The sequence below is a fragment of the Trichoderma harzianum genome (assembly GCF_003025095.1).
Source record: "Trichoderma harzianum CBS 226.95 unplaced genomic scaffold M431scaffold_26, whole genome shotgun sequence".
NCBI classification, from domain to species: Eukaryota; Fungi; Ascomycota; class Sordariomycetes; order Hypocreales; family Hypocreaceae; genus Trichoderma; species Trichoderma harzianum.
Window position 1 is genome coordinate 32 of NW_020209274.1, and position 17,733 is coordinate 17,764.

Genomic DNA, 17,733 nt, shown 5'->3' on the forward strand with positions numbered 1-17,733 from the left:
TTAATTTTAAAAAGTTTATTTTTAACTTTAGGTTTTATATTATTATAGTAAACTTTCTTTTTAGTTTTCTTAATTTAGTTAACTTTAGTTAATAAATATAAGAAAGTTAAAATATACTTACTTAGTAGTTTTTTTTAAGTAATAAAATAAAGTTTTTACTTAGCCTTTTATTATTTATTTATAATATTAAAAAACTTTTTAAGTTATTTTTAAAATTTTATATACTTAATATAAATTTCTTTAGTTTATATTTTAAGCTTTTTTAAGTTAATCTTTTCTTCTTTATAGTTGTATATAATAAATTAAAATTATATTTTAGTATTTTTTATAAAATAGCTACTTATAAAAATAACTTTATTTTTATTATTTTTTAAAATATAAAAAAAGTATTTAAAATAAATTATAAATTTTAAAAAAAACATTTATTTTATATAAATCTTTATTAAAAGGTTTAGGCTTTATTAATTTAAAAACCTTACCTTTCTCCCTTTTTTTATTTTAAAAATCCTAAAGCTATATTTTAAAAACTTTAAATTTAACCTTTAGTTTATTATAATTAGCTTAATTAACTATATTTTTAGCTAGTATATTTTCAAGCTTAATATTATTATTTAAGTAATTACTTAAAGCTTAGCTTTTGTAATTAATATTATTTTTAAGTATATTAAATATTAGTATTTATATTTACTAAAGTTTTTTATTACCTATAGGTCTAAGGTAACTGTTTAAATAAGAGTTATTATTATAAAATAAACTAAATCCTATAGGTACTATAGATTAGCTATTTCTAAGGGATAAACCTTAGAGTAGTTCTATAGTTTATATTAGTAAAGTAGTTAAGTTAGTAAGTAAATAATTTTATTACTAATTATAAAATAAAGTATTTAAATATTTAATTTAATTATTATAGTAATAATAATTAGCTATTTAAGTATTTTAATAAATAATATAAAGTAAACTTATATACTTAATTAGCTCAAGCTTCCCTCCTACATCTACAGGTACCCCACCTTTTAGGTACCTAACCACCAAAAACTCCCACCCGTTTAACTAGCTATCAGACAAAACAACTACGATTTTTTCATTTACGGTCCTATCTGGGGACCCTGGAGAGATGGAAATATCTGTAAACCCTCTAGATAACTAAAACAGAACGAAACCCGTTGCCCCCGGACTAGCGACAGCCTTCTAACTACCGAAGGAGGTGACCCCCTTAGGCCCAAAAACGGGAGAGGTTACGGTCCTCCCCTTTACCCCTAAGAAGAAAAGACGCTTCGGAGAAGCCCTCAGCGCAGATAAAATACCCTCGCCTAGTTTTAACAAAGTAAGACTAAGCGCAGCGGTAACGGCGACTGCAGCGTAGACAGCCTTAAGAGGCTTTATCGCCTCTATCTTTAATAGTGTAAAAGAAGCTACCGACCTAAATAAAGAGGGGAAATCCCTTACCAGGAATAAAATTATAAACTAAATTAACGAAATTAATATATAACAGCGGGCTAGATAAGACGTGGTATTAAATATAGCTATAGCTATTAACTCCTGCCTGGCGTAATATACCTCCTAGCTCTCCTTAGCGGTAGTAGAATAAGTCTGCTTATGCCTAAATACCGCTTTTAAAAACTTCGTCGCCTCCTATATTAACCCTGAGGGGAGGCCTAAAGACCCTGAGAAATTAGGCAGTAAAGAAAGAGCTGCCTAACCAACTAAAACAACGTTAGCTAATACATCTTATAATAAAAAGGATAAATCAGACGCCGCCAAGACCCCTACTACAGCGGGAGCTCCTACGTCTACTGGAAAAGCGGGCCAGAAGGACCCCAGGGTTACGTAGGCATAGATTGCATTATAAGAAAACACTTATAATAAAAACCCTTAGAAGGGAATTAATAACCTAAAGTATTCCTTTATAGGCGGTAGAGGGCTGGCCCCTGCTACTAACAGAAAGAATATAGATAAAACTAATAAACCTAAGGAAAGCCCTAATAACCGCATCTTTATCCAAGTCCCCCTAGACTACGTATAGAGAAAACTATCGGCTATTAAGGCTAGATAAGAACTAATTAGGATCTTAAAGCTTATAAACAAGGATATTACTCACTTCCAAGAGGTCCAATTAAGCTTTACCCTCAGAGGTAAGAATTAAGATATTAAAAACAAAATCATCGCGCTCTAGCCAGTAGCAGAGAACAACGGTCTAAAAATTAAAGAAACATATTTATAGAAGGTTTTTCTTATACGCAGTATATTAAAAATATATACTAATATAAGCAGGACCTACCCTACAGACGTACTAATCCCGGAGGAGGCATATACTAGGGCAGGGGCTAAGAGCCTACCTATCTCCTACTGTAAAGCTAACTTCGGAAAATCCCTTAATATATATAGCTACTTTATCTCTTTTAATAAGGATGTTAAACCCAGCTTTAAACTCTTTAGCAGCTCCCTTCCAGCGGAAATCCAGGTCCAGCCCCCTTAGGTTACCTAGTGCCTACAGTACTTTAAATTCCACAACCTACGGAATTACACCAGGACTAAAAGGTACTACAAATACAGTAAACTGTTTTTTAAATATAATAATACTATAGCTAACTGCTTATCCCCGCCTTAGTATACTAACTACAACGGCCCTTATATAGCGGACTCCCTAAAGTACCCCGCTAGACTGGTTATTAGGAACGGGGAAAAAGTATAGATAACTAAAGCCTAACTCCGGGCAATCCGGGAATTAGGCCAGCAGGAATATAATAAAGCCAACCTACCTAAACCTAAACCCGCCCCTGCCCCGGTCCCTAATATTAAGAAAACGTCTAACCCGGAGACCCGAACGGGCCTCTGTATAAGGCTGCTAATCTCCAGCTTAACTCCACCCTTCCCCCCTTAGGCTCTAGCCAAAAAGGTTATTATTAAAGTTAACTTAGACAAAGAAGATCCCTACGAGGGAACCTCCCCCGCTAGGTCAGTAGTCTACGTAGCTGGCCTAAACGACGAAGAGGAAGAAACCAAAGGTAATAAAAACATACTTAACGCCCCCCCTAGAACTAACGGACCTCTTAACGTAAGCTTATAAATAATAGGCCCCGTTACAGCTACTGAAGAAATACTAGCTTTAAAATCTTCTAAACCAACGTTAGGAGGAGCGGTCTACACTAGGACATCGCCCTATTGCTAGCATAAGAAGGTAGCTATAATATTATACTAATTTAGGAACCCTACGCCTAATAGAATAAGGTATTAAACAAAAGGCAAATTAAAAATTACCTTAGATATTAAGTATATAACCCCCTAAACAGTTAAAGGGTTGCCAAACCCTTAGTTCTTACATTTATTAAAATCTTTTTAAACCTCTTTAGTAAATAACTCTTTCCCTTAGGCCTAGAGGATAAATATATATATTAAATAAAGGTATATAGTTATACTATTATTAACGTCTATCGAAGGGCTTTAGTAAACTTAACTATAGAGACTCTTACTAAATAAGGCCCTCCCCCCCCCCGCTTAATTATTACAGGTAACTTTAACGCCTTACACTAACTTTAGAAACTAGGTAGGGGTGCGGACCTAGTAGGTAATAAAATCGCAGAATAGGCAGAGAAGTATAATCTCCTCCCAGCTTTAATAAACACGCCTACCTAACACTTAGGAAAGTACATTAACTTAGTCTTCATAAACTACCCTGCGTTAACTAAGGTTAAACACTCCCTTAATATAAGGTCAGACTACTACATAGTAATTATAAACCTGCCCAAGCCCCTTAGGATAACCCCAGGGGCAGGGAAAAAATACATTCTGTTGGAATACTAGAAAGACTTCGGTTAACTTATACGCTCCTTTACTTAGACCCTCCCCACGGTCGACCTAACTACACCGTCAGAAACCAACCTTAACGAATACGCCAAGGCCCTGCAGGACCTTTTTAAATAAACCATAGAGGGGGCCGGCAAGACCAGACACCAGAACGGCCACAGTGCACCATAGTAGTCGGAAAAGTACAAAGCAGCCCACAAGGCCTATAAAGAAGCGGCAGACAGCTCCCCTGCCTAAGAGGGAGCCCGTAAGACCCTCAGAGACTCTATACGCCGCAGCAAATAAGCCCACTGGGACGAGATTATAGTAGAAGCCAGCGCCACTAGGAATATATAGTCAGTAGCTAAATAGCGTAAGGCAATAGACCGCTTTTAACCGCCCCCCTTAATAGACGGGGATAAAAGTATCTTAGACCCTACGGAGAAAGTAACCTTCCTTAAAAATAAACTTCTTAAGCAAAAAATAATAAAGGAGGATATCTTAAACCTATAGAAAGAGGACTTTTCTATTAATAAAAACATCTACTAGGACTAAACAGTATTAAAGCCAGAGGCTAAGAAAGCTATAACGGGGTTAGGAAATACTACGCCTAGCGTAGACGGTATATTAGTCGCCCTTCTACAGCTTGCCTAGCCTGCTATTAGCAAGTATATAACTAACCTTTTCTACAGATGCCTAATAATAGGATACTACCTACTCCCCTTCTAAAGCGCGGAGATCACTATTATCCCTAAACCTAGGAAGCTGGAGAAGGTATATACTATACATAAAGGCTATAGACTTATTTCCCTGCTCTCCTATATAGGCAAAGGCCTTAAGAGACTTATAGCTAGAAGAGTCTCCCTCCTAGCGATAGAATATAAAATACTGCTAGAATAATACTTTAGGGCTCTTCTAAAAAGGTCTGCGATAGACCTAGTCGCCTGCTTACTATACGACGCCGAAGTCGCCCTAGCCCAGGGTCTTATCGTCTCCCTCCTTATACTTAATATCTCCGGCGTATTTAATATTATTATACGTAACCGCCTGGTGTATAGACTTAGGGAATAAAGGTAGCCCTCCCTCTTTATAAAATAGGTTAACTTTTTTATAAGTGACCGCAAGGCTTTTGTTTAAAACGGCTACGGGACTACCCTCCTGGAGACGGAGCTGGAATACGGAGCCCTACAGGGGTCCCCTATCTCCCCTATTATCTTTATACTCTATTTTTCCCCCAGCCTAAAGCTTAATAACCCTAATACTTGCTTTAGATATATAGATAACATTAGTATTATAGCAGTGGGGGCTAATACTAAAGAAACCGCCTAAAAGCTCCAGTAGGAATTAAAAGATACCCTAAACTAGGGTAATAAAAACGCAGTCTTCTTCAACCTAAATAAGGTTAAACTTATATACTTCTATAGGACCAGAACCTAAGTATATAATAAAGGAGTGGACTTTAAAGGAAAGATTATAGCCCCCTAGGACTTAGTCTAATGGTTAGGGATATACCTGGACTTATAGCTCTTTTTTAAAAAATACCTTGGGATTATAAAGGGAAAAGCCCTTAAAGCAGCTAATTTCCTAAGATCTTTAAATAAAATATAAAAAGGATCTCCGCCAGACGCGGTAGCTATAGCAGCTAAGGCCTGCGTCGCCCCTGTAGCCTTATATAGGACGGAGGCTTTTTAGCCTAGCGAAAGCAGACAGAGCGTAACGAACCCAAACAGATAAGTAGGAACAGGCTTAACGGGACTAACCGCAATCCTGGAACCCCCATTTAAAGCAGCAGCCAGAGCAGTCGTCCCTATGTAAAAGACAACCAACCTTTCCGCTATATACAGAGAATCAGAAGTCCCCCCGGCATTAGTATAGGTAGTATAAACCAGACTCCGCACAGCGGCTTACTTTATAGGTCTAGACAGGAACCACCTAATTAACAGATGTATTAACAAAAAACTCCCCCCTAGGGTTCCCCCTACCTAACTACAACGCACTGCAGCCCTAGTAGGGAAAACAGTCCGACCCTCCTTATTCGCCAAAAACAACAGAGCGGTCTAAGCAGGCCCGGACTTTAAAGGCCTACTAAAATTAAAGACAGCGGAGAAACACCTAGAACTACTTAACGGCCTCCCTAAGTCTACCCTCCTTACTTACTTAGACAGGTTACAGGATAAATAAGGTAATACCGGCTGGAGAGCTATTATATACTATAACTTCAAGAGAACTACAGTATACGGCCCCCTTGCCAACGCAGAGGTCTACGACGCCGAGGCAGTAGGCGCCTTTAAAGCTATAAAGCTAGCAAGGACGCGCGCCTTTGTAAACCCGGACATCCAAGAGATTCTGCTTTTCCTAGATAACTTAGCGGTAGTAGATAGAATACTAGGGCCAACTCCCGCCTTATCCTAAGGAGCCTACATAGGGCTACGCTAAATCGCCTAAAGACTACTTCCATAGGTAACTACGAGGGTAGCCTGGGTCCTAGGCCATAAAGATATACTAGGAAACGAAGAAGCCGACTAATTAGTAAAGGAGGGTTTAAAACTCCCTTACTACTTAAAAAACTGCTCTACTATTACCTTTATCAAAAGGTAGGTAAAAAAGAAACGTAGGGAAATACAGGATAATAACTGGAACGATAACTACCTAGAGTTATATAAGACTGGTAGATAGGGCCTTTATAAAGCCCCCTCCATACCCCCGGAGCTATATCTCCTACGCCTAATCCTACATAGGCTGCTAGCCGAAAGGTCTAAACACAGGGACTTTATAGAATACTATAAGAGATTTAGACATAACGCCAGGCCCACCTGTAAATGCGGGGAGCTAAGGATATAAAGGCACTTCGTAAAGTACTATATAGTAGCCCCTTTCCTCCCCGACGTACCGGAGAGGGAAGCGCGCTTCGGAACCACCTATATCTAATACTTCCTCGGCAACGGGGGGTACAAGGATTTCCAGAAACTAGTAGAGGAGATAAGCCCATACGGCCCCCCCCCTACAGAAACAGATACGTAAAACAGATTAATACTTCCCTATTTCCTTTATTACATTAAAACGTAGTAAACGCCCGATCTAAACTCGGCGGCTCCTACCGTCCTAGTGCCCAGATAAGGACTTATGTAACTAGCTTACTTAGTAGACGTTAATAATAAAACAAACAAATAAACAAACATACTTAATTAGCTAGGCTAGATTATTACTAAATAGTAATAATCCTATTATAAATTATCTCAGAGTTCTAATAATCTATTTATAGATTATTAAATTATTATAATAATCTAATAATCCATTCTTAATTAATCCGTCGGTCTGTCTTTTATCTAAGACTAGCTAACCTATAGGCCTATTATTGCAACTATAAGATCTAGGTTATAATAAACTTCCTTTTTTATTTCCTTAGTTTAATTAACTTTAGTTAATAAATATAAAAAAGTGAAAGTATATTTACTTAATAGTCCCTTTTAGGTAATAAAATAAAGTTTTTACGTAGCCTTTTATTACTTATTTATAATACTAAAAGATTTTTTAAATTATTTTTAAAATTCTATATACTTAATATAAATTTCTTTAGTTTACGTTTTAAGCTTTTTTAAATTAATCTTTCCTTTTTTATAATTTTATATAATAAATTAAAATTATATTTTAGTATTTTTTATAAAGTAGCTATTTATAAAAATAACTTTATTTTTATTATTTTTTAAAGTATAAAAGAAATACCTAAAATAAGTTATAAATTTTAAAAAAAACTTATTTATTTTACATAGATTTTTATTAAAGGGTTTAGGCTTTATTAATTTAAAAATTTTACTTTTCTCTCTTTTTTTATTTTAAAGGTTTTAAAACTATATTTTAAAAGCTTTAAATTTAACCTTTAGTTTATTATAATTAGCTTAATTAACTATATTTTTAGCTAATATATTTTTAAGCTTAATATTACTATTATAATTACTTTAAACTTTACTTTTATAATTAATATTATTATTTAAAACTTTAAAGTTTATAAGCTGCTAAGTTTTTAGTATTTTATTACCTATAGGTCTAAGGTAACTATTTAAATAAAAGTTATTATGATATAATAAACTAGGTTCTATAAGTACTATAAGTTAGCTATTTTTAAAAAATAAACCTTAAAGTAGTTTTATAGTTTACATTAGTAAAGTAGTTAAGTTAATAAATAAGTAATTTTATTATTAGCTATAAAGGGAAGTATTTAAATATTTAATTTAATTACTATAATAATAATTAACTATTTAAGTATTTTAATAAGTAATATAAAGTAAACTTATATACTTAGTTAGCTAAGCTAGATTATTACTAAGTAGTAATAATCCTATTGTAGATTATCTTAGAGTTTTAATAATTTATTTATAAATTATTAAATTATTAAATAATCTAATAATCCGTTTTTAATTAGTTAGTTAGTTTAATGTTTATCTAAGACCAGCTACCCTATAGGCCTATTGTTGTAACTATAAGAGTGAGGTCGTCATATTAAGTATAAAGTATACTTATTTATTATAATATTTAAGAAAATAGTTAATAACTACTAAAGAAATATAAGGTATACTTTAAAGGGCTGTTATTATATAAAAGTTTACGTTTAATTATAAATAAGTAGCAAATTTTTATAATATTAGATAGTAAGTAGTAAAGGATATAACTTAACCATTAACGTTAACGTATAGAATAAAATAGGTAATAAAAGAAGTTTAAGTACGCTAGAGTAAATTATATAGGCGAGAGTAAAATAACTATATAAGTTTAATAAGCAGTAGCAATAGGCCGGGCAGGCTTATTAAGGAAAGGACTACGCTGTTATTGCGGCGGCTACGAGGTAGGTTAAGGCTAAGGCTACGGATGGGTCCGCGCGAGAAGCATAGGAAGGAGATATTAAGCAACTACCTACTAAGACGCGCTTTAATATAGCCAGAGATAAGGTAAACCCTATATTAACGTACCTCACGTCGAGGACGTGCCCAAAGATGCCGTCGGGTATAACGCAGTTGGCTACAAAAGGGGGGTTGTTTGTCTTCAGCCAGTGCCAGAATGCTAGTTCTACCGTCGTCCTGCTAGCACTGTACATGGTTAAGGCCCTCTCAGAAGCGTCTGTGGGAAGGCCGCTGCGGGCTTTACTTATGGCCTTGTGATTAAAAGTGTCTTTTGTTAGCTTGTGTGGTTGGTCGTAGACTGTTGACTCGACGGCTTTCGAGCTGGAGCTGAGGACGTAGCGCTTTACTCCAGCGCGGGATGCTGCCTCGAGAGTGTTGATTGTCCCCTTGACGATAGGATCGATGGCCTTATCTGGGTCGGGATTAAACATGCTGGGCGTCGAGACGTACATTACTCCTGCAGCCCCTGGGCTTGGTGATTTCGGTTAGATATAGAACTGGATGCATTAGAGAAAGATTTAAATGCCTTGAAACGCCTCGTCAAACGCGCCGTCGGCATCGAAGTCCGTGACGCGCACGAGCTCAAATTTTCCAGGCCATTTACGGTCAAAGAGGGCATGCATCCAAGCACGATGATACTGGACATCCCAGACTGTTCTGCGAACACGGTATCCAGCTTTAAGTAGCTTTTGGCACGTCTCTGTTCCGACGAAGCCATTGGCCCTGATGACTACCACAACTGAGTCAAACGGGATCGCGGGACTGGGAATGATTATTGCGTAGGTTAGATTCAGGGCGTAGTCGTCTTAAGAATATTATTCCACCAAGTTATCCAAGCCATTAGAAGATATAGAACTTCACCTAAGGCATTTACACTAAGATATCTTGCGTCATCTCTGCGTATCTCTCGCCTATGATGCATCGCTAAGGCAACTCTCCACCTTTCTTATTGTCACAACTCTGTTGACTGTGATTTCCAATCAATAATTATTCAGCACAGTTTCCTTCAGATAGGAGTGAGCGTACTTGGATAGATTCCTTTAGTAACAGTTAATTGCTAATGTACAGCTAAGGGTTGGGCAAGGATGTTACTGTGGGGTTAATGGCTCAGGGGTGTGAACTAATACTCGGAACTCCGAGCACACGTAAGTTTTCGCGGCGTCCTGGTTTTTCGAGGGTAGTGTCCTATGTTTTCCGAAAGAACGTAGTTTGCAGCCTCCTCGGCCAAGAAGTATAGTTCACATGTAATTGAACATGTATAGCTTCTGCCAAGATATCCTATGGCTTAGCAATCATATACGAACTGACAAATTATAGCGAGTTTGTAATTTGTAAAACACTTAATTCCAGCAATATAAGTAATGGTGTCAGGAAGAGAATGCCCATCCTCACTTATTCACTACATTGCACACCTCCACACATAACTTCAATCGTCATGTTGAAACTCTCCCCTAATGACGCTGCCTTCCCCCCCGGGTCTCTCGTCCTTGTGACGGGTGCTACCGGCTTCATAGCGACCCATATTATTGACCAACTGCTTCTTGCTGGTTACCACGTCAGGGGTACAGTTCGTGATGAGCAAAAAGCAGTATGGACCACCAGCTTCTTTTCGGCTCGGTATGGAGCTGGCAAATATTCAGCTGTCATCGTACCGGAGATGTCGACTATAGGGGCGTTTGACGGAGCAGTCAAAGGTGATGAGCATATCCCTTCACCTCGAGCTTGGTTGGCCCTAACTGGTACTTCTTGTGCGTAGGTGTCCAAGGAGTTATCCATACCGCGTCGAACGTGTCCTTCAGCCCGGACCCCCAAGAAGTAATTCCACCGACTGTAGCCGGTGTAAGAACTCTACTCCAGTCAGCAGCCAAGGAGCCGTCGGTCAAGAGTTTCGTGTACACTTCTAGCAGTGTGGCCGCTTCTGTCGCCAATTCACCCTTGACCCTCGATGCTTCAACCTGGAATGATGCCCAGATCAAGGAGGCATGGAGTGTTACGTTAAAACCGTTCCCTGTCGCGCACGCGAATGCTGTATACGGTGCCAGCAAAGCAGAGGCCGAGAGGGCCTTCTGGAAGTTTATAAAGGAAGAGGGTCCTCAGTTCCGAGCCAACGCTATCCTGCCTGACGCGACTTTTGGTGAGGTGTTGACCACGCAGGGGAGTTCGAGTACAGGCGGTTGGATCAGGGAAGTTTATGAGAAAGGTGTTGACTTTGTCAAGCAGTTGCCTCCAGGTGAGTCTTTCAGGTTCGAAACAATTAGTAGCGTAATTGACTAAACTAATGTGACGCAGCGTGGTATGTGAATGTGAAGGACGTCGGTCGTCTTCACGTCGCTGCACTGCTCTCCGAGTCTGTGAGAAATGAGCGCATCTTTGCCGCTGCCGCACCTTATACGTGGAACCAAATTCTGGCTATCCTGCGCAAACTGTACCCATCCAAGAAAATTGCTGATGATATCGAGGGTGTAAATTCAAGTGTTATGACGTTTCCGACTAAGCGAGGAGAGCAACTTCTACAAGATATCTTTGGGCTTAACGGCTGGGCTGGTTTTGAGCAAACAGTTATTGAAAATGCGAAGGACTTAGCTTAGAATTGATTTACTGTTGAATAGTTTATTAGTGTGATAGAAAACCTTTCAGAATATACTTGGATATCTGAACCTTTTCTCAATTCACCATCTAGTTACATATCAAAAAAACAGTGCTTTACACCAGTTCCAAGTTCTTAGGTATTTCGAACTGGATATAATATTTTATGTAATATACTGAGTTCCTATAGTAATCTAAGGTGGCCGGTAGCCCGGTATCTAAAGATTAAAATACTCTGTGAAATCTATCCTGAAATCTCGCTTTTATATTAATATAGGTACGCTATTAAAGGTAGTATTTAGCTTATTAATAGCCTAAATATAGTATAATATTATTCTTTTATAATAGTTTTCCTTTTAGCTCCCCTTTTTATATAAATAAACGCTAAGTAATTATATATTATATTACTTTTGTATATATTATAAATATAATATTATATTCATTAAGCTTAACTAAGAGGCTGCTGGTAGTTTAGGTTATTATTATAATCTAGTTTAATAAAGGTATAAAGAAAGAGTACCTAAAATAATTATTAACTAAATAATTAATAATAAAAAGAAGTAATAAAATTTAATACTCCTATAATTAAAGTAACTTATATAAGCGCTTTAAATACTTTAGGGAGTAATAGACTATAATACTTTTTATAAAATAACTAAATATATAAAATTTAAATTTTTATACTTTTTAAATAACTTAAATAAATAATTATTAATAAAGTATTAAAATTAAATATAAATTAAATTCTTATTATATTTTACTTATTTTATAATTATATTAACTTAGAGCTACTTCCTATTTTCTTTATTAATTTAAATTAATTAACTTTAGTTTATTACATTAGGAACTTATTTTATATTTTATAAATATTAAGTTAAAATATTATAATTATTTAGTAATTTTTACTTTTTATATATTTAAGTACTTATAAAAATAAAGTTATTTTTATATTTCTATTAATATATACTAAGTAAAAACTATTTTTAATTAATTTTAATCAGTTTATTATTTTATATTTTCTTTAAGGTATTATAACCTAATACTTATAGTTATATTAATAAACCTATAGACTAAGTATAATTAAATTAACTATAATTTAATAAATTAATTAAGTTTTGCTTATTTTACTTATTTAATAAGTTTATTAAGCTTATATTCTTTATGCTTATTTAATAAGTAATATAAGCCTAAATTTAACTAAGTGTATAAGTTTACTTTATATTATTTATTAAAACAGTTTAAATAACTAATTATAAATATAAAATAATACTTAATTATACTTATAGAGTATTATTTTTTAATTATATAAATAAAACTATTTATTTTTATTTATTACTTATTAGTTTAACTTAGTTTATTTACTAATATGAATTTAATATAAAGTTTATCCCTTAGGAATTTCTCTTATATTAATACTATAAAATCTTAGTTTATTATATATTTATAATTTTTATTTAAAAATTACTCTAGATTATAAATAATATTTATTATAAAAATACTAAATAATTAATTTTTAAGTTTTAAATATAAAAATAAATTAAAAAAGTAAAGTATAAAATAAATATTAAAATAGTAATATTAATATTATAAACTTATTTAAAAAAATAATTAATATATTAAAGAGCTAAGTATAAAAAAGAAAGTAATAAAGTTAAAGACAAAGGTAATTTATATTTTAGCTACTCTTTAGCAGCTAGGTATTTAATAATAATTATATTTATCTTTAAACTTTTTAAAATAAAATAAAAATCTTTTTTTTTATAAACTCTTTTTAAATTATAAAGTTATAGTTTAAACTTTAATACTTTTTTCTAATTTAAAAACTTTTTAATACTTAATATATTACTTTTCTTTTATAGTATTATCCTTAGTATTAATTATAATACTTTTTTTTATATAAATTAATTAATTTAATTTTTTTTTAAAAACTTTAATATTTACATTTAAAAATTATAATAACTTTAGTTAGATAGTAATAAAGTAATTTAATTTAAGCTTTTAAAAATAAAGAAATAAATTTAAATATATAATTTAATAATATAATTATAATAAAGGGAAGAATTCTTTACTTTATATTTTATTATAAATTAATATTTTTTTATTTTTATTTTTTTATATAAATACCTTTATAATAAAATATTTATATTTAAAATTAATTACTTTTACCTTTTATAATAATTATATTTACTTTAATTAATTAATTTTCTTTAAGTACTTTTTAGTAGGTTTCTTTATATATTTTTTTTAAATATAACTTAATTAACTAATTTATAAAACTTATTTTTATAAATATTATATATATTATTTTAATTATTAAAAAGTAAATTAACTTTTATTAAATAATTATTATAATATATAAAGTATATATTTTTTATTTTAAAATACTTTTTATTTATTAATAAAAAGTTAAATAGTAGCTTAAAATATTATTATTATAAAGGTATTAACTAATATTATATTAATATATTTATTTAATTTTAAAATAATTATATATTATTAGTATAAGTCATTTATACCCCTACTTTAAATTTAATATTATATTCCCTTTTTTTCTTAAGTAATTTTATTTTATTAATTATTTTATTAAAATAAAATTAAATATTTATAAATAATTCATAAAAAAGTATAAAATAGTTGATTTACTTTATTAAGCTTTATATATAATATTTTTTTATTATTTAGTAATAGTTATTAAAATATTTTTAAAATTTAGTAAGTTATTTTATTAGCTTTTATATAATATATTTAATTAAGCTTTATTTATTATTTTTGAACTAAGGTAAAGATTTAAAAAGTATATTAAAGTTAATAACTTTATTTAAATTACAACTAATATAATTTACTAAAGGGCTAAAATTAATAATACTTTTAAAATTTTTATTATTAAATATTACTTATACTTTTATATTTTTTTTAATTATTAATTAACTATAGTAAGGAATTATAATATATTTTTTTCCTTTAGTTATAATATATTAATAAAGTTAATTTATATATAAAGCTATTAGTAATATTTATTAATTATAAAAATATAATTATATAATAAAAGCTAGTATATATTATATTATATTATATATAAAAAGTATTTTATTTTACTATTTATTTATATTTTATATTTACTATTCCTTTAACCTTATATATAAAGTATATTTAGGGTTTATTATACTTACGTTTCCCTAGGGTAATTTTAAAGCTAATATTATTTATAAAACTATTATAAAATAAAATAATAAAAGAAAAAGAGAAGGCCTTTTTTAATTTATAATTTGAAAGTAATATAGTTTATTTAAATTATAACCTTAAGTAAAAAATATTAACTTTAGCCTATAGATTAAAAAGGTAAGAATTATAAAAAATATTTTTTTTATTATATATTAATATAAAAGACTTTATTATAGGCTAGTAATAAAAGTATATATATATAACTATTAAAATATCGTTTTTAATTAACTAGGTTATTTTTTAAAGTAAATTATAAAGTATAAATTTAAATTAAGCTTAGTCTTAATTATAAAATTTAAAAGGGTTTAGTTTTAATTACTAAAGTTTAATTAACTAGGATATTTATTATTAATAATAAGGTTTATAAAGTTATAATATAAATATTATAATAATAAAATATAAATAAAAATAAGTAAATTTATAATTTTTTATTTTAGGTTTTAATATATTAATATATTTTAGATTCTTTTATTTTTAGCTATATTTAACCTTTAGTTTAAGGGGGTAAAAGTATAGTAGTAATAGATTGCAAAAGCTATAAGAAATATAGGAATAGTATACTTTAATATTAAAGCTTTTCAGCATTCATTATGTCCTATAACAAAACGCATTAGTTAATATAGCTAGTATCTAGTATTACATTTCTTACTCATTGCGGCATTTGTAATAGGATCTATGTATTTTGCGTGCTGTGCCGAGGCTAAGCGCGTACCTTTTATTGCAAAAAAGTCATTTCCGTTTTCTTCCTTCTAGAAGCGGCGCTTCATCCTGTCACGTCTTAGTCCTTCTTGGATAAATACATAAAAATTGCGGTGAGTCGAGATAAATAGCAGTGGAGTAATCAAGTAAGTCAAAGTCCTCCTGTAGTGTGCCGTTTCGCTGAGCAGCGCTCTCTAGGAACCTCTGTTCAACGTCGCCATGCTCAGTGATGATAACAATTTTGTAACTCTTAGAGATGAAGAATAGAATTCCATAGTCTATAGGCTTATTTTCGAGATTATAAAAGCTGGTTTGTAACACTGTTATAATAAGGTTCTATCTTCCAAGCTCTTCTATCGTTATTACATGTACTTAGTCAGAAACACTTTATGGATATCATTATTCACGCAAGTGTACCGCAAGATACAAAGGACCTTTTGCCCAAACAGTAAAAGACCGCTGGTCGTGATGCCATCCACTTTGTTCTGGACAAAGTTCGTAATCAAAGCGGAAAAGAAATCGCGCAACAATAAGCCTCATCTCTGCGTATGCGAGGTTCTTGCCAATGCAGTCTCGTGGACCGTGACTAAAAGGTTTGAAGGCCGATTTGTTATCATTGTTGAATTGGGCATCGTAGTGTGGATGAGCCGGAAGCAACCAACGCTCGGGCACATATGAAGATGCATCTTTGAAGTATTTGGGATTGCGATACGTAGCCCACTGGGAGACGGAGATGTGTGTCTGTCAAAGAAGCATCTTGTTAGCATTTTTTCCCCACAATCACGCGACTATTGATGCACATACTCCGGCAGGAACAAACTGGTCTAGAAGCATGTCGCCGGGGGATACTCGCCAAGGTGTCTCAGCAGCTGGGGGATATATGCGTAACGCTTCTTCGAGACAGGCCTGCAGATACGGCAGCGATGATGCACTGCGCATGTTGATGTCATCCTCACTGTTGAAAGTTGAGCGGATTTCTTCCGTTAGTCGCCAGTACGCGGTTGGATTGGATGGCAAATAGAAGAAAAACCCCGAAAGCAACGTGGCGGTTGTCTCGCTGCCTGCAGTCACAAGAACAGGCGCGGTGGCAAGAATTTCCTCTTGTGTCATTCCTTCTTCTCCTGTCCGTGTCTTGCGAAGCATGTATGTCATGAAGTCGCGACGTCCATCTGCGGGCTCGGGCCCCAAACTCATGCGAGCCAAGGCCTTTTCCACTGCAAGTTGTTGGTTGTATTGTGATATCTTTACCGTTTCATTGCTCGTGAATGTGCGCATCACCGTCTGCAGCGGGGGGTAGTTGGTGGCAAACCAGGTGTAGGAAGCAGCCTGGATGTTCTTGAAGATGTTTCGAACCCATGGATGATAGCCGCTATTTCGCAAACTGTCAAACGAATCCGCGAACGTTAAGTCCCCAATGATGTCAAAGGCCGCGAAATTCAACCAATCTACAATGTTGATCTTGGATCCCTTACCCGCCCGTTCGGACAGACGAGCCATGAGCAAATCGATGTATGAAGCAATGATCCCCTCTTGTTCGACCAAAGCTGACTCGCTAAAGGCGTGACTCAAGTGACGGCGAAGACGGCGATGAACATCACGAGGTGCGGCCAGGATACTCGTCTCATCGCCGTTGAAGAAAAAGCCTCTCGGCTTGGGGTATTCGCTTTTACCTGCGCCTCGGTTGGCATAGATTTCAGTCCAGGCGACGGATCCGTCAACAGCTAGGTGATTTGGTCCGACGCGAACAATAGGGCCATATTGGACATGTAGTCTCTCGGCCGTCCGCATCCATTTGCCCCGAATGCTGTACGTGTACATGAATGGAAAGTAAGAGACGGAAAGCAGGGATGGGCCAGGAAATCTGGCCAAAGGATGAAACCACAGGCGATAAATACTTATGCTGAGGCAGTACACGAAGATCTACGCGGTTTAGTTACGCGAGAAGACACCCTGATCGACTCATTAGAGAGACGTACCAAGAAGAGAGAGAGCCCAGCGGCGTCTTTAATGGGCACATGAGAAATGCTTTCCATTACACTCATCATAAAAGAAGTGTTCGTCGTCGGAGGCATGTCGGCATTGAGCATATGCTCCGCTTTTTTTGCACGAGTGGATTGTGAGGGTTAGAGGTCAACGATCAAAGAGACAGGTGCCCTTTCCAAGTTCAGAGTCTCTGCTCTTTAATACAGTCAAAATGAGTAGTAAAATGTGGCCTGATGTTTGAGTTTCACTCGCTCGTGCAGCTCATTCAATCGCTGTCCCCTTTAGGCCACGCATCCCAGACCCCGGAGCCAAGAGTCGTGGCACTTTGCTCATCTGTATGCAGGGGGGGAGGCATCTCCTGTATCCGGCAGTCCGAACGAGCTTCGGACTGAACGAAGACTGCGTTATTGCCATTGCTATATTATTGCGTTATTGTGTACACAGGAACAAGGACTCGTCCGGACTTTATGTTTTCTAAGCCCGCCTGTCCGGCTAGCGGCATGTCCGCCAGGCATTGGCCGTCAGTTCTGCGGATGATTTTCACATGTCATTGGCTACTGGTGCC

General features: G+C 34.0%; 4 protein-coding genes across 4 annotated transcripts; 2 read left to right on the top strand and 2 right to left on the bottom strand.

Annotated features, from left to right (window-relative positions):
• Nucleotides 1–1,198: 1,198 nt before the first annotated feature.
• Nucleotides 1,199–1,468, top strand: M431DRAFT_546894 (hypothetical protein; the record flags this gene model as incomplete). The annotated part of the gene is given in 2 exon segments (XM_024921235.1): nt 1,199–1,359; nt 1,375–1,468. Coding segments are annotated over 2 exon segments (255 nt in total), but the record flags the coding sequence as incomplete, so codon positions are not given.
• Nucleotides 1,469–8,596: 7,128 nt separating this feature from the next.
• Nucleotides 8,597–9,448, bottom strand: M431DRAFT_100220 (hypothetical protein; the record flags this gene model as incomplete). Its single annotated transcript, XM_024911179.1, has 3 exons — nt 8,597–8,956; nt 9,026–9,149; nt 9,213–9,448. Coding segments are annotated over 3 exons (720 nt in total), but the record flags the coding sequence as incomplete, so codon positions are not given.
• A 665-nt stretch (nt 9,449–10,113) lies between these two features.
• On the top strand, nt 10,114–11,266 carry M431DRAFT_100309 (hypothetical protein; the record flags this gene model as incomplete). Its single annotated transcript, XM_024911191.1, has 3 exons — nt 10,114–10,372; nt 10,435–10,908; nt 10,968–11,266. The coding sequence occupies 3 exons, from the start codon at nt 10,114–10,116 to the stop codon at nt 11,264–11,266; spliced, it is 1,032 nt and encodes a 343-aa protein (XP_024767968.1).
• Nucleotides 11,267–15,584: 4,318 nt separating this feature from the next.
• On the bottom strand, nt 15,585–17,257 carry M431DRAFT_501206 (hypothetical protein; the record flags this gene model as incomplete). The annotated part of the gene is made up of 3 exons (XM_024917995.1): nt 15,585–15,926; nt 15,990–17,105; nt 17,162–17,257. The coding sequence occupies 3 exons, from the start codon at nt 17,255–17,257 to the stop codon at nt 15,585–15,587; spliced, it is 1,554 nt and encodes a 517-aa protein (XP_024767969.1).
• Between the last annotated feature and the right edge of the window lie 476 nt (nt 17,258–17,733).